Raw genomic sequence first — 18,185 nt, forward strand, 5'->3', positions numbered from 1 at the left:
CTGTCTGCTGTAATAAGCACTCTGGTCAGGCACCTTAGGTAAGACCTGGTTTTTTTGACAGTCATATGATAACACCAGTGTGCGATCTTCTCTCTTTTTCAAGGCGTTGAAAAACTCTTTGTACTTGAGGGTGTGTACTCGCTTGGCAATCATAAATCTGTTTTTTTCTTGTTCATTAGTTGAAGAGGTTATTAGGTGTTTTAATTGCAAACAATAAGAACAAACGTCAGTAGCGGGTTGCCCAAACCCTATGTTGTACGTTTTTCTAACATACAAACGAAAAAAATACTTCTTAACCCGTGGGTTATCATTTTCACACGACTCGTTATACATCCTCCACAACCTATTTAGTGAGAGTTCACTGGGTAAGTATATTCTAGAAGACTTCCCTCTACAATAGTGTTTTTCTAGTAGTCTCAGTTTCTCAATGAATTCTGAGATAGCAATACGTTTCTGCTCGTATCTACGCGAGCGTGTGTCACCACCTCTGTTTTCTTTTAACATTTTCCCCTTCAAGTAGTGAGTTTTACAGATGTTCTGAACCCGTGTTTTAGAAATCCCTCCTAAAATGTTTAAAAATGTTTTTTGACAAACTGGAACTTTAGAAGGTGTTCCAGGTCGAAGAGTGGCTTTTTTAACATAATATTGAACAGTCATACCTTTTCTAGAGCTGTTTTCTTTGACTTGCCTACTTCTTCTGGGTATATTGGCATGACAATACTTCAGGATAATACCATCTTGAGTGATCTTGTCTGGGACCTCATAAACAATTTGATGGAAATGATTCACATCCCTTTGGCTAAGAGTTGCACACTGGTAGGCATTGCTGTTATGACCACACGTTGGCATCCTTGGCATCCTCTTTGGCTGATTTCTGAAAAATATATATTTATATATATCAATGACTGCGTAATTATGGCCTACAATATAGGTAGTGTGTTTTGAGGTTGATATAAAACTGGATGATTATAAGTAATAACTTACAAAATATTTTACATTAGGCCTAGTTTATAAATTTATATAAATTATACGAAACTAAAAGAAAACCAAGTTTTTAGGTTAGGTGTTACTTGTTGCCTAACAAAACACTGTACCGTATTTTCTTACCTCCGTATTTTCTCTTTAGTCTTCTTCCAGTTTTCTTGGGATCTTCCTTTTAGTCGAGCTTTCCCAGGTGGAGCTTTTTTGATTACATTTTCATCCATTATTAATCAGTAAATAACAACATTAACACATTGTAACAGTCAACAGTCTAGCATTGTAGGCCTAACACTGCATTACAGTATTTTAAATGATCATGGATAAGACTCGTTTTGGAATGCCTAGCATATTTTTCCAATATGGCGACATGGGATAAGACTTTGTTTGGATCATTATGGATAAGACAGGTTATGGAGCAAACACCATAAGGATAAGGAACGATTTGGAAAACCTTCAATATTTGTACATTAAATAATAGTGGGATAAGATTTTTTCTGGTGCATGCAACCAAAGTATTGTTATTTGTCTTTAGCAGACGAATAGAACGATGTGAATATCTCAAAACCTGATTTTTTGGGATAAGGCACGTTTTGAAAATACATGAAAATTGATAGACACTATAAAAAACAAAAAGATGCATGCAAATTATATATTTGCTAATTATAAAAGATTATAGGCTATAGCCTATATTCTACAAATATATTATTATTTTATTAATAAAAATAAATGACGTGTTTCAAAATATATTTATAAATACTTTAAATATATAATATAGTTTCAAAAATATTTTATATATATATATATATTTAAAATATTCTCAACACATAATTTTTTATAAATATTTAATAGGAAAAATATACATATAAAATATGTATATTATATATTCTATACATATTTGATCAATATATATTATGAATCTATTTTATATATTCAAAACTTATATTTAATTTATATTTTGCATTGCTTTTTGGTAATATTTCAAATATATATTTGAATATATCAAACTATTATTAAAGATATATTATTTATATATTTTATTCGAGGTTCTATCAAATACAACTTTAAATATATAAAATATTGATAAAATACATATTTGTGCTACTAGGGGGTTAAACATATGAAATGGAAACTTTGAACAAACATTTATGACAGCTAGACAAAGCTACTGTACCAAAAAATTATGAAGATTTTTCAAATTCATAAAACAAAATGGCGGTCATTTAAAATTTTTGTAAAATCAATCGTTTTCGAGTTATTTAAGAAACAAAATTTTAGACGGCCGCCATTTTGTTTTATGAATTTGAAAAATCTTCAAAATTTTTTGGTAGCTTTGTCTAGTTGTCATAAATGTTTGTGCAAAGTTTCCATTCCGTATGTTTAACCATTCTTTAGAAAAAGATTTTTAACTAAAAAAAACAAAATGGCGGCTGTGTGAGTAACTAAGGACTTCCGGACATTTTAAATTTGATATTTAGGTATGTTTCTTACCCAGGAGCAATGCCCTAAAATATTGGTAGAGAGTTCCGGGACACCCTGTATAATAAAAGAATGTTTGAGCAATATTGACGTAAACGGCGAGTGTCAAAGTACAATCTCATGTAACGCACCTGTGGGACAAAAATGTATAGCAAATGAAGTATTTCCTATTATTGCTAAGCAAGTCTTCAAATTGTTTTACTTACAAGAATAGGTTTAAATTATGCCTCTTAACATTTTCCGAGAATAATATTTAATTGTTCCACTTTAGCAAAGTCTGCCATGTTGGAAAATGGCCGACAAACTATTAAATAGTGCAAGTTTCCACTTAAAAATCATGTTTTCCCAATTCATTCCATCTAGAAATGTCCAATTAACTTTCTCGTTTGAAGGTTACCTACAAAAAATATCGTATTGATGGCTGATAATGTTTTTTATTAGGGCTATTGCAAAATCCAATTTTTACGTACATTGAACATTGAAAATGAAAAACTGGCATATGTTTTACTAGCAGAGTACGGGGTTGGCATATAAGGTAAATGCACCAGTAGCTGACAGTGCTCCAGAAGCTGACAGTTTGAGTTTCTTTACATTATAATGTGGTCTCTTAAAAATATTTACACATGATTGCATTGTTAGAAGAAAATATGTTTATTCTTGATTTGTTTACAAACAAATCAGTGAAATTTAGCCGATACTCGCTGAATGGTGGTGGTTTGAAAGCGACCCTGTCTGTACACATCACATTTAGTCTATTCCCTTAATGAAATTGTTAAGAAGGCAAGTTTGATTTTTTTGTAATTTCGCTAAATTTCTTAAATAGTATTAATGATTAGGCTAATTATTTTTATCAATTATACCTTTGTTGACAATTTTATGATTAAATTGGGGTGTTAGGGGTTTTGGATGCATTATATCATTATATCAATGTCAGGCTTTGGTACACAAAAGCCATACAAGTTCCACTAGCTGACAGGGGATATTTGCTACTTGCACAATATATTAAATTGGTTTTCCCCATCGAAATTTGCATGCTATTTATAATTTATGTGATCTCACATTTTTATAAAATAATTTTAATTTTTTAATTAATAAACCAAATTATCTTAAAACATTGTATATTTTTAGCGAATTTCCCATATAGGGAAAAAAGCTATTACCGTAGTACTCATGGTAAGACCTGGACGCGGGACCGATTTTTTTCGTTTTGAGGTCCCTAGACGCCAAAAACACCATCCGTTCAAATTCATATATATATATATATTTATTTATTTATTTATTTATTTATTTATATATTAATATATTTATATATATGTGTCCGTTAGCACGATAACTCGAGCAAAAATGATCCGATATTGATGAAATTTGGTACAAACGTGTAAACCTACTTTTATTCGAACGAGTTCGCGATCCAGCATGATCGGACCATGGGAACGGCGGTTTACGGGGGGTTTTATGGGGTAAAAATAGGTTTTCCCATTTTTGACCCAAAAAACATAAAATTTAGCAATTTCTTTTCAAATCATTTTGTAGAGCTTAAAAAAACAAACAATTTAGTATATTGAAGCGTTGTTATGCGCCTAATGGTTACGGGGAAAATTCCAAAAAATTGTAAATTTAAAATTCCCATGTTATTCTTATGGAGAATAAGTAAACTGTTGTAGTTTGCTTGTTTATGAACATATTTTGATCAAATTTGGAAAATGTTTTTATTTCTTACTAACTATTAACATTTTACAAAAAAAAAACAGTTTCACCCTCCCTGATGCAGCTAACCTAAGTACTTGTTAAACTAATTCTATTTAAAAATAGAGAATAAATGTTATATTTTTTAAGTAGACATTTCAGTGTAAATCCAATCAGTCAAATGGAAATTCGCTTGGTCTGCAGGTCTGCTGTGGCGGGGGTATTTTTAAATATATATAAAATACATATTTTTTTGTAATGGAAATATTTTTTATTTTTTGAAATATGTAAAATAAATTTTCTTAATAACGTTTTACATGTTTTTATAATAAGTTAGATTTTATTCGTCTTATAAATTATAAAACCCTTAGGTTTAGCAGCTAGTACATTTATAGTTCCGGTGTCAGCTACTGGGACAACTGACAGTCAGCTACTGGTACTAGCACTTTTTTCACTGTCAGTCACTGGAACACGTACAAAGGTGGAATTAAGTTTAAAAATGTTATAAAATATATTTAAAAACCCCTTTTTGTATGACAAATTTGAAAACTACACTAAATTTAGAATCATATAAAATCCGTAATATCTCTTTAGTTCCTATTTATTCAAAACAACGGATTATTAAGTGCGTATAGTTTCTTATACTGTCAGCTACTGGTGCATTTACCTTAAGTATTAAATGCTTATTGCAGTTATACTCAAGCTTTGCGTTTGCAATGGGAGAGGACGCCGTTTTATAAAATTTGGATATTTGAATTTACTGTGTTATTTTCATTCCTGAATTTGGGTATGTGCTCGGGACGCGTGTTGCCTGGCTGCTTCTGAAGGTTGTGGAAGAGACTCCAACCTGAAATGATGATTTATTTATTTATTTATCTTAACGGTTTCTCCATTAATACAATTTTGTCGAACTATGAACTAGCCTATACATAAGTAGCAAAAAATAAGCTAATATCAGTGGTTACAAAAATCGTGCAATAATAATAAATAAGGAAGCTGGCAATAAATACATGAGTGGGACCTAAAAACTACAATAAATAACAACAAGAAGACTATGCCTAGTAATAATGGTAACAAGTAACAAGCAGTAATGACGGTAACTTTACAACAGGCAATAACAACAACGATAAAGTAAGACCAACAAAGTAGACTATGGCAACAAAGATAACAAATTATAAACTGTGAAAATAATAACAAGATACAGCAAAATATTACAGAAGTATTAACAAAAGTATAATTTGTGGGACAGTGTGTGTGTGTGCATGCATGACATGGGATGAACACTGTGTCAAACACCATACATCATGCTAAAAAGCACAAACTTTCATTTGTGGCCCTTTAAAGGCACCACCTAAATTGCACTGCACCTCGCTGAGGTAACACCAGCCTCAAAACAGAACTAAGGTGTGGGCCTTTAAAGGCACCACTTAAACAAGAACTACACATCACTTGTTCCCACAGGAAGGCAGGAAAATGCTTTTAAGATGTTCTCTCTTGTAAATATCTCGAGGCGTCCCTCTTGAATGAGGAAGAAGAAGGCCCGAAGAAGTCAATGTGAGTCGAAGCCTCTCCACCCAACCTCAGCAACCTGGACATCCCATGATGGTAGGAGATTTAATTTACCAGTTGCACTTCCTCTTAAGTAAATCCTGTGTCGGAGATTAAATATCTAAATTATTCGTGTATTTGGCTTCTTATAATAGTCTCATAAATGATTCTACAGCATTATATACGTCTAGAGGGATAGCAGAGGCATTGTTAAATCAGAAAAATCTTCTTGAAGTGCCACGTCTTTATAATTTTATAAAAAGCATGTACTTTGTCTTTACCATGTATGACCGATGTTGTATCGCATTATATCATGAATGCAGCCCTGGAAGAAGTGCTAAAAGCTCCCACACGGCGCCGGTGGAAGGTAAGTCGCGACATACCTTCCACCGGCGCCGTGTCCCGTGAATCAGCGTCTGGTCGACCAGTTTATTACATGTATTTTCGTGTGTGTCATATCCGTATGTATGTTCCGTTTATTTATTTGTTTATATTTTTGACGAACTCTACATGAGGGATTAGCAAGACATTCTGGACCTGGAGATGTGCTATGTGGGAAGCATGAAGCAGCTGTAGTCATCATATTACTAAACTGATCGTTTTGACAGAAAACAGGTAATTTAAACCTATATTAGTTTATTCAGACGATCTAGAGGCCATTCCATCATGAAGTAAGAAGGTCGGTCTTTATCGGCCTTAGTTTTCGGAGGAAATAAGAGAGAAAGCGCTAGTGGCATAGTTAAAAAGGCCTAGCCCGAAGTAAGAGGCTAGTGTCCAAGGAGATGAGATTTTTTTGCCGGTAGTCCGGGGACATTGAGCCCGGATGTTAGTCCGGCACTACTGAGAGGTCATTGAGCATCTTAGTGTGTGTAAATGCATTTTTACCTCATCCCAACGAAGAAAATGTCCTTTAAATGAAAGATTGGCTACAACTGGTCTGTTCAGATGGAATGTAAATCTCAACACCCAAAAAGTGAATGATAAAGCTAATTTTAAAGTTGGTTTGTAGGTCATAAAGCCATTTTATCATAAAGTCATTTTAATTAGTGCTTGAATATATAGAAACAGGAGATGTCCTATAAATATTCACTTTTTGTGAATAAATTAATTAATTTATCCTTATATATAATACGTGAAGGCGATTTCTACGAAACACTACTCCTCCGTTAATAATGGACGGATTTTTACAAACTACGTGTCAAAATAAAGTATTTTTTGTGTAGACGCCCCCTTTCACCAATTCCTGTAATAAAAATCCTCGGGCTTTGCCCCACAGGCCATCAAAGTTTGAGTTTCTCCCATAAGATTAACATGGGGGAATCTAAATTTTTAATTGGAAACATTTTCCCCACTAATTTGAGAGAACGGGTGGGCGTAGAAACTTGGTAGAGGTGTCCAAAGAAAGGTATTAGTCTGCAGATGAGTTATCAAAAGAAAAACTGAGCAAAATCCCTTAGGACTCTGCCCTAGAAGATTTTAAAGATCCCTCCACAGAGTTGTTTACATTTTGGGCATATGAATAATACTTTTTAATGAAACAGCTGTTCATTTTCAAATTGTATTTCAAACAAACATTTATTGGGAGTTAGTGAATTCTACCATTCTACCAAATAAGTATTTGCAATGTTATTTTCTGATTTTAGCGAATTTTCCTATAGGGAAGTAGCTATTACCGTAGGTCTCATGGTAAGACCTAAGCCCGGGACCGATTTACTTTTTCATTTTGATGTCCCCAGAGGCCAAAAACACCATTATTTCATATATATATATATATATATATATAAATATATATATATATATATATATATATAAATATATATATATATATATGTCCATCCGCACGATAACTTGAGTAATTTTTGTCCGATTTTGATAAAATTTGGTTTGAAGGTGTAAGGCGGGATAAACTTGAATGAGTTCGCGAACCAGCATGATCGGACTATGGAAACGGGGGTTTATGGGGGATTTTATGGGGTAAAAATAAGTTTTTCCCATTTTTGACCATAAAAACACAAAATTTCACAATTTCTTTTTAAACCATTTTGTAGAGCTTAAAAAAACAAATAATTTAGTATATTAAAGCGTTATCATGCGCCTAATTGTTACGGAGAAAATTCAAAAAAATTGTAATTTTAAAATTCCCATGTTATTCTTATGGAGAATAAGTCAACTGTTGTAGTTTGCTTGTTTATGAACATATTTTGATCGATTTTGGAAAATACTTTTATTTCTTACTAAACTATTATCATTTTATAAAAAAAATATTTTTTACCCTCCCTGTTGCAGCAAACCTAAGTACTCGTTAAACTAATTCTATTTAAATAGGAAATAAATGTGCTATTTTTATGGAGGCATTTTAGTGTAAATCCAATCAGGTTAATGGAAATTCGCTTAGTCTGCAGGTTTGCTGGGGCGGGGGTATTAAAATTTATTTTCTTCTTTATCGTGTGATGATTTGCAATAACGTTCCATTACGAAATCAGTGGAAAATCCTTTTATCACAGCAATTCTTAAATTATTTCTTATTGAACTATCTTATATCTATTGTACGGGTTGGTGTCTGCCCTTTTCACCACTTTTGCCTACGTTTTAAAGTATTATTCTACACATATCAAATATTTAAGTAGAAATATCTGTTCTTATCGTGTCTAATAAAATCCAAACATAGAAACTTTGTCTAAAATGGTACCCATCTTGACAAATTATTTGCACCTGCAAATACGGTCTTTACAAATAACGTATTAAGGACTTTGGCGCACTGGTATGGTAACATGATTGAAAATAACACGACATTTTGGCTGTAAAAGATGGTACAAAGAGAAAATACTATCTAAGCAGCTAGTGTCATGACAGAAAGGTCATATTCCTTTTAAACTATATCACATAATCCTTTATAAGATACGTTGATTAACAATATGTAAATGTCAATATATACGTAACAGCCAATTTACAGTATTTTTGTTATTTGGAAATGTCCCATTGCTATGTCATTTGCATTATTTGTTGCCTATGAAGCCGCACGACCATATAAACGAGGAGGCCCCTAACAGTACAAGAATAAAAGCCAACTTCACTTCGTATTCCACAACACCTAACATTCCGTAGAAAGATTATATTGACAACTTTATGTTATTGATAAGGCTGAGACAGCTAACTGACATACCCCCTGTCAAGGAATTCCAGATTTAACAGTAACCCCACAATCAATAATTTCTCAAAACTATACTAGAGGGTTCATTCGTTGGCACAGAAGTACAACTCGTAAATTATATTAGTTGTTATGAACAGTTGACAATTTAATTGTTAGTACAGCAACAGCTGGCGCCATCACGTCAGCTGATACACGTGTCTGGTAGGTGTAACGCTTAGAGGAGGGGCTTATGAAATACTCCTCTCTGGTTGGCGGAATATCTTGCATAACCTACTATTAACTCACGATTACCAGAGTTGTGTTCTACACCTGGTCATTTATCTCTTAACAGGAAATTTATTATCACTAAATACACAGTTTGACGTTGCTAACGTTTTACTGTTTGTTTTTCAATTACTATCCAATTTGTTACTAAGTTCTCTTGCTTCACACCGTTCATCCCATAACATATCATTGGAAATGTTAAAAACCGGTTGCGAAAGGTTCAATACAACTTAAAACATTCAACAAAATTATGTGTTCCCTGACGCAAAATATATTTACAATTGACAAATTCCAATACTGAAGTAAGCTTCATTATACAGCTGCGTTAGTAAATCTTCTTCATAAGATATACATTGGGATTTTGATAGAATGTGGGGCAAAGCCTATTTACTACTGGTTTTACTAACTGGTAAAGGGGGCGCTACACAAAAATACTTAATTTTGACACATCGTTTGTAAAAACCTGTCCATTATTAACGGAGGAGTAGCGTTTCGTAGAAATCGCCTTCACGTATTATATATGTGGATATATAAGGATATTATTATATTATATTATTATTATTGTTACCTGTAGTTTTCACAAAAGTTCATGGGTACTTTGGGGGATTCGCACCATCCATTTTCTAAGGTAGTGGACTTTGTAAAAGTGGAAAAATTTAATTATTCTCGGAAAACGTTAAGAGACATAATTTGAAACTATTCATGTAAGTATAAATAATTTGATGACATTGCTTAGCAATAACAGAAAATATTTAATTTGCTATACATTTTTGTCCCACAGCTGCGTTACATGAGATTGTACTTTGACAATCGCCGTTTACGTCAATATTGCTCAAACATTGTTTTATTATATATGAAAATGAAGCGGAATTTAAAGCCCTACATGTTTGCTAAAATGTAAAATCTGCATTTCCTCAATAATTATGGCGAAACCCCAAAAATAGTGAAAACATGTCAAAATGTTTTAACTTAATTTAAAATTTAATTTTTTTTCACTGTTAAAGTTATATTACTATTATATAATATGGTATATTCTTGTAGATAATATTATGGCAAAGAATCTAAGACTAATTGGACTTTTCTGGGTGGAATGGTTTGAGAACAATAAGTTTTTAAGTGGAACCTTGCAGTGTTTTAAAGATTGTCCACCATTTTACAAGATGGCGGATTTTGCTACAGTGGGAAAAGTTGGGAATTTTCATAAAATGTTAAGGGATGCATGCCTAACACATTCCAGTTGGTTTTGCTTTGTTATTAATTTTGCCCAGGTCAGGCCTAGTTTTATGCTACTGGTCTTAGACTATAAGGCATTGCATCGTTGTTGCGTTTACTCTATGAATTTATGATAATAATAATTATTATTGTGATTCTACTAGATATATTTTCTTGTTTAAGTGTTTGTAACTACGAAACTGTGGCTAAGTGTAAATACCATAATAATAATAATAATAATAATAATAATAATAAATATTATCATGTCTTTAAATAAAGCCATGATAATGCAACTCGAGTGTGCATTTTTCAAGATAATGTTAAACCCCTCTTTTGGAGTTAAAAAGTCACCCTGAAAGATATGAAATACTTCTAAACGAATCTCGGATTTTTCAAGTATAAAGACAACGAATGCCGCTTAAATCGAGGATTTGCTTAAGTAGGATTTTGTTTAAGAATTTCTCCTCCAGAAATCTTTAATTTTTTTATAAAAGCGATTTTATCATCAAGTCTTGGTTCCAATTATTACCATTACAAGTATAAACAGCAAATTAGTTGGAAAGCTTATAATTACAACAATGCAAAATGCTATTGGCTATTTTGTCATTTTGTCTTTTTTCACAGCTTTATTTTGTTTCTATTGATCAAATTACACGATATACTAGTCTACAATAAGGTTTTATATTAATTGCCATAACTAATTGGTAAATTTAATCAATAATTTATTTAAGATTGGGACGCCACTATGTGTGTGTTTTAACCCAAATATGAGTAAAGGATGAGTGCCGCGATCTTGTAGTCTTGTTAGTGACTAAGGCCGACATATTCCTTAGACACAGCGTTTATTTAATAGCCCATACAGCTAATGGCAACTAAGGGACCTACAAGTCATAGTGAAATCCGAACCACATTTTTGCCTTGGTATTAACGAATTTGTCTAATTATCAGAATATTCCTGCGGATAGTTGTAGTACTCACTAGTTCGGACCTTAATCCATACCAGGAAGTATCGCATGCCTATAAATATCCACAATTCGTGACCTCCTAATAGCTAGATTACATGACGACACCACTGTCCCAGTCAATATTATATTATATTCTTAACTCATTACCCTAATTAGATCCTTCAGACCACTATGCAGAACTGGTATCAATTTGGCCTCTGTTATCATGGATGATTGTCTAATTTGATATTTGGCTCTTAACTTGAAATGCAATTATATATACATATAAATATACATGCAAATATATATATACATGCAAATATACATCAGGCTGAAAATGCAACAATATTTAAAGATTTCACTTTGTTTATAGTACACCAACGCTTGAAACCCTTTAAAAAATAATAGCTAAGTTAGATGTATAATACCATTGTTTGTCAGTGGTTTATAGCAAATTAATTAACTGTTTTTATAAAGTATAAATCTAAAAATCAACTTAATTAACGACAATTACTTTCCCAAAACACTTGAAGCTATTTTAAAGATTGGGCGCATTTAATTTCCACCTTTAACCACAAATAATACTGTATAGGAAATTTAATGTAGTTACTCTATTGTATGTGATATAACTGGTGAAAACAAAATATAGTTTACTGTTTTGTTGCTAATGAGACAACAAAATCAGCAGTGAGAATTTTGCTATTTCGCTACGTTTATATATTGTTTTGGTTACACTAAACCCTGCACACCCCCCTTTATGTGGTAGGATAAAGAAAACATTATGGATAAAATTAAACATTTTACCTATTATAAAAACAGTAATAATTGGTTATGATTAATTTCATGCTTTAAATACGTTAAAGGTAAAAACAAACAAGCATTCCAACAAATGCAACAATCGACACTGTCAACGTTTGTAAATTAGAAACTGTTGGTTACCTCTAAATGTATGTTACACGCCTGAAATTGGCATTATTATTCTGTACTCGGATCGAAAAATATTGCTGTATATTTTGGAGTCACACATTTAGTAGATAGTTTTTGTTACTACTGTATTTATATTTTTCTAAAATTGAAACCGTGTTCACCATGATTGTGCCAGACCTAAGATAAATCTATTTAAGTATTTATTCTAAATGTTTATTCAACATACCCCTATAGATTTGGTTTGATAATATCATTGACTATTAGATACTGAAGTTGTATTAATAGTCAAAGATAATATCTTCGGGAGCTTTATTTCCTTGGATTTTCCTAGATTTTCCGTGGAAACTCACTATAATATTCAAAATAAGTATAAAAATCCAACTTCCCAAATATAAAATTCACATGTTATTTTTACGGAGAATAAGTAAACTGTCGCAGTGTGTATGTTATCAATATACAACTAATTTTGGCAAATTTATTTATTTTATATTAAGTTTTTAAAATTGTAGGCTTATACTAAAAACCACACCTTATTACTTTCCCTGCAGCAGCAAACCAAAGTACTAATTTAACCTATGATGATATTGGGGAAGTAACCTGACATGTTTAAGAATATATTTATCTAAATACTATACAGCCAGATGTGTAACTAATTCAAAAATCTAATCAGCCAACGTTAACTTTCTTAGTCTGCAGGTTTGCTGGGGTGAGAGTATTTTTTATATGTGTTTGTTGTAGCTGTGGATTTTCAAATTTGTATTGTGTATCATGAGTCTAGTCTAGAATATTGCTTCAAAATAGAAACCTCTTCGTGGGACACCCTATATATTGCAACATATATCCTCTTTACAATCAGTAAAAAATGTGTTATCAATTAAAAAACTCAATAGCAAAATACTTCTTAAGTCCATTTGTATTTCATATTTTATCATTAGAACGTATAGATGATTTACATTTAAACTGAAACGCATAGTAGAGTATCAACTCGTTTATTGTTGAGTACTGTACCTGTAAAACAAAACTAATGAAGGAAACTCTAAACCTAAAACAAATTGTCTAAGCCTCGTCATAGGGATGATTGGTTATTTAATTATATATTGATTGTGCAAATTAAACAGTTTGCTATGGAAAACGGTCAGAAACACAATTCACGTGAAAATATTATAGATTCCATTTTATTTACAAACAGTTAAGGCTTCACTCTACCCGTCCGGCACGCGCAAATGCAAGGGTTTTTGTTCTTACTGTTTGTAGCCCCAATTTTGAACCGATTTAAAAGACCTTGGAGTCATATTTTTCGTTAAATATTATTGTAGGTCCGGCGCTTTTTAAAATGTTGATATTAAAAAAAAATGGTGGGCTAAAAGGTTGGTAACAATATATTTTTTATCATAAGTTTTAAATAACAAGTTTTTATAAGAGAAAAAATTAAATAACAAACGGGGGGAAATGCAATAGATTCTTAAAAACAAGAATCTACAGTTATTTTACTAAAAGGTTTAAGGATTAACGATGTAATCACCCAAAACCAAAAGGCTTGCAAACGCTCTTCAATGCAATGGTATAGGAACATCGGCGTTAAGCAACATCGTACTGAGAAATACGAGCTGAGGTTGAGCGCACCTTTAAATACTTACCTTCTGATAACAATGGGTATCCGTACAACATGGAAATGTAACGATACCACCTGCACGGCTGCCGACAGCAGACTGGGACTGGGATGGGAATATTTGCCGATTTCTCTTTTGTCGTTCCCTCATTCCCCCCCCCCCAAACTCTCCCCCTCAACACCCCATTGTTGCACCTGTCATTCGCCTTCACCTTTATTAGAGGGGGAAATAATCTGGGAAATATAACCTCACATGTAAACAAAGATTTTATCGCGTTTTTCTTATTTTGAAAGTACTTCTTTTCTTAAACAAATACCAATTCAATCCCATTACAATAACTTTGTTTGGTTAACAAAGACCAAGTATGATTGGAAGGGTTATAAGAATGGACTTTAATTTGTATAGGCTGAATAATTTACTTCCCTGTTAAGATTTCACATAAATCAGGTCATATTGCCGCATTCTAGTGTTGCTTACAGAGTGACTAAAAATTGCTTGATGTTAAAAATAGGAGCTATGCTAATGAATTTAGAAAGCTCAGCTGCAGACTAACAAGATTTTTTAATGGTCGTAGCTGGTTTGAATCTTATCTGTGACCTTTAGAAGATTAAGATACCATAGGCACAAAGATGATGTTACAATGATACGAAGAACTTAGTGATCCAATTTTACTGTGTAAAATGGTTATACCTGAGTCTTCGACAGCCATTGGGCCTGGAGATGACAATGTTTAATGTGATCAGTCAAATTTTATTACCATTGTGACATTAATAATTTGTGTCTACCATCTTTAAAATATTGACAATCTAAGTATTTATAGTGAAAGTTTCTGGAAGTAGGTGAGAGTTCACAGTTAACCCGTATAATGGCTTATTTCTGATACAATGTACTTTGAAGAAAACAGTGAGCACCACTGAACCATATCAACCCAATACATAGTAAATCAATGTATAATAATCATAGATTAAACGTATTTCGAGACTTTCAAAGCTTTTCTTAAAGCCTCTGCGTATTGAAAATAATTACAAGCCAAGCGGCAATGCAATAACTTGGCTGCAATAACTAAAGAGCAAGTTGTACTTCCAAGGTTAATTTTTCCGTTATTATTTCCAAAGCAATCATGCATGTAACGGTTACAAAACTTGTTGTGGAATTAATATATTATATTAATCTTAGTATTTTAAATAGTATTGTACGATCTTGAAAGACAGGTTGAGAGTTTCAAGAGCTAAAGTTACTGAAAAGTCTGCTTATCTCCATCTTCTCTATATTACATTCCATTGCTATTGCATTTTCCAAAAACCGCTTTAAGAGTTTTTATCTTCCAGAATTGTACAGAGTTATATAGCATTTTATATGAAACTTTTAATTATTACTTGTTTAAGTAAAATGCATCTTGTCTCATGAATTTCAACTGATGGTTATCCTACGTACAATAGAATAAATAGTAATAAATAGTAGTAAGAGTAGGATAAATGATGCACCATTACCTCTCTAAAGAAATCCTATAAAACTAACATAAAGTTGAAAAAGTTAAAAGTTTTTATTCTTGTGGAAGTAACTACTCCAAAAACTGAATTTTGAATGATCTTTTAATCTTTCTAAACAACAATCTTGTAAAACTAAACAAATGTTCTCCCTTATTTCGAAATAACCAAAACATCTTCCAGGGAATATGGAATTTACTTAAGTATTTTGATTTAGCCGTCAGTACCAATGCCACTGTAAAACAATACGACTCTGTGTCGAAAAATGCTCCAAAATTTACAAAGTAAGTAATTATTTGAAGTAATTTATTCCGAAATGTTGTTTTCAGATATTGAAAAATAAAATGTAACAATACCCTACTCTCCAATGCGATACTTATTACAGATAACGAGGTGCTGAAACAGTTTATCCGTAGTACGGAGTACCATAACATTTAATTCATGGATATTTAGTTTACTTAGTGAAATACTTTTATCTCATATAGTATTTGTTTCTTGAATTCCTCACTCTCAGATATAAAACGTATTCAGACATCTCTCTCGCCACTCTCTCTTCAGGTATGAATTATTCATACAAGTTTCATCCCACTTAGAGGCGACGTCTTATAGGGTTATCCCTCTCTCCTACAGTAAACCAATATCTTTATTGTGCTATTTATATGTGATTATGTTTTATAGTTTAAACAACTTAAACCAAAAAAATATTAAATTGACCAGTGTCAATAGTAGCTAACATAGTTTTTCTAGTAAGACTCTGATGGTCCCTTAAATTTTACTGTATTTCCATTGTAGTTTCATTTGATCTTTAAGTCATTTAGTTTGCTCGGTTTTAAGTCCGTTTCGTAGCTGTTAATCTTCTAACTGTCCTATCGATACCTTAGCTTTCGTCCTATAACCACGAGATTCGTCATAGTTAACTACTTTATCAAGTAAAAAAGTATTAGGTGTTCAAAGTAATTCTAAATAAAGTAATTCGAAAAGGTTATTGGATTATAGAAAATTCACAGGCCTCTATAAACACGCCACTTTAATTTTATATTATTAACAGATAAAAGTAATTCCATAGGCCTACGTGACAAATGTGTAAAAACAGTAAATTTTGATGAAAACGCATTTAACAGGTAGATCTCCCAGCCTGCATAACATTGTCATTGGCTCGACGTAAATTATTGTAAATAAAACGTATTAAAGATATTATATTAGATTACCAATTGAGATATTTATTCTAAACGTGGCGAGGGATGAGTGTGGAATGAAGTGTGATGCGTTGGGTAACTTTGTTTCAAGTTGTTCCATTAGTCAAGTTCATTTATTAAACTTAATAATAATCAAGAACATTTAGGTCCAGTACCAAACCGTCAAAAAATGCTGTTTTCTCAGTCAATATATTGAATACCAATCCATATATTTAAAAAAGGTGTATTGGAAGAACATGTTTCGAATTAAAATTAGCTTCTTGTACTTACATTTTAGTGGTAGGAAAGCGATAAAATAATTCCTGTGTTTTCATGTTCCAACCTCCCAAAATATTCCACACACACAATCAACGCTTTGACGAAATTCTTGTGCATCATTCAACATTATTTACTCTCCGACATTTATATTTTGTGAGACTTTAATATTTACTATGATCACTGAAAATTGATGATTTATACAGGGTGTTCAAAAAAGGTGGGGACATATTTTACCTAGTGATTCCTTGGGTCAAAATAAAGTGAAAATCAAGATTAACATTTTTTCAAAATCACTTAGTTAACCAGATATCCGCCATTTTGTATTTTTTACATAAACATTTTCATCTTTTAATATTTTCAACCGATCTTTATGAAACTTTATATGTATGTTAAAGTAGACAAGACCAGTGTCATAAAAAAGATCATCTCAATTCAACTTAAAATTTCAAAATGGCGGCCATTTAAATCTTTTAACTTAAATTACTCAAAAACGGCTGATGTTATGAAAAAATGTCTAAAACACTTTTATTTAGCATTTTTAATGCCCTATGAAACGATACCATGTTCAAAAAGATCGAATAAGAAATAGCTGAAATATTACGATTTTTAGTTGTAAAATAGGGTAGAATAAGGCAGAAGCTAGTCAGGTTTGCCCCATTTTACAAAAGAAATATCGTAATATTTCAGCTATTTCTTATTCGATCTTTTTTAACTTAGTGTATCGTTTCATAGGGAATTAAAAATGCTAAATAAAAGTGTTCTAGACATTTTTTCATAACATTAACCGTTTTTGAGTGAATTAAGTTAAAATATTTAAATGGCCGCCATTTTGAAACTTTAAGTTGAATTGAGATGAACTTTTTTATGACACTGGTCTTGTCTACTTTAACATACATACAAAGTTTCATAAAGGTCGGTTGAAAATATTAAAAGATGAAAATGTTTATGTAAAAAATACAAAACTGCGGATATCTGGTTAACGAAGCGATTTTGGAAAAAATGGTAATCTTGATTTTCTCTTTTTTTGACCCAAGGAATCACTAGGTAAAATATGTCCCCACCTTTTTTGAACACCCTGTAGATCAATAACAAATCGTTGTGTATGATTAAGCAGCTGCATAAATTTATAGTTACCATATTAATGCCTAAGGGACCAAAATGGTGCAGATCCTACGTCCTCAAGTCTGTACGTTAATACATTTAAACAGTATACAGCATAAAGCCTTGATGACCACTATACTAAATTTGAATCACACAAACTACTTGATCTTCCTATGTTAACAGACTTTCAGCGAATGCTATGTGACAGAAAATTAGTAAGTGTCACGTTTGTTACTGACCAAGATTGGCTCAGTTGCAATGACTTGTACCATTGTTTAAAAATACTCTGGAAATGTTTAATGTGATACAAAGGACGAATGACAAAATGAAATAAAAAAGCATCA

General features: G+C 32.1%; 1 protein-coding gene across 1 annotated transcript in view; it reads right to left on the reverse strand.

Annotated features, from left to right (window-relative positions):
* LOC128999255 (uncharacterized) overlaps window positions 1–13,883 on the reverse strand; it is a 31,773-nt gene extending 17,890 nt beyond the window's left edge. The window contains exon 1 of the mRNA XM_054425651.1: window positions 13,827–13,883. Within this exon, the coding sequence (XP_054281626.1) occupies window positions 13,827–13,857 (31 nt within the window). The 5' untranslated portion in view covers window positions 13,858–13,883. The remainder of the gene's footprint in view (window positions 1–13,826) is intronic.
* Between the last annotated feature and the right edge of the window lie 4,302 nt (window positions 13,884–18,185).

Source organism: Macrosteles quadrilineatus, unplaced genomic scaffold, assembly GCF_028750875.1.
Source record: "Macrosteles quadrilineatus isolate MER2022 unplaced genomic scaffold, UCM_ALF_1.0 Scaffold_8__2_contigs__length_117827958, whole genome shotgun sequence".
NCBI classification, from domain to species: Eukaryota; Metazoa; Arthropoda; class Insecta; order Hemiptera; family Cicadellidae; genus Macrosteles; species Macrosteles quadrilineatus.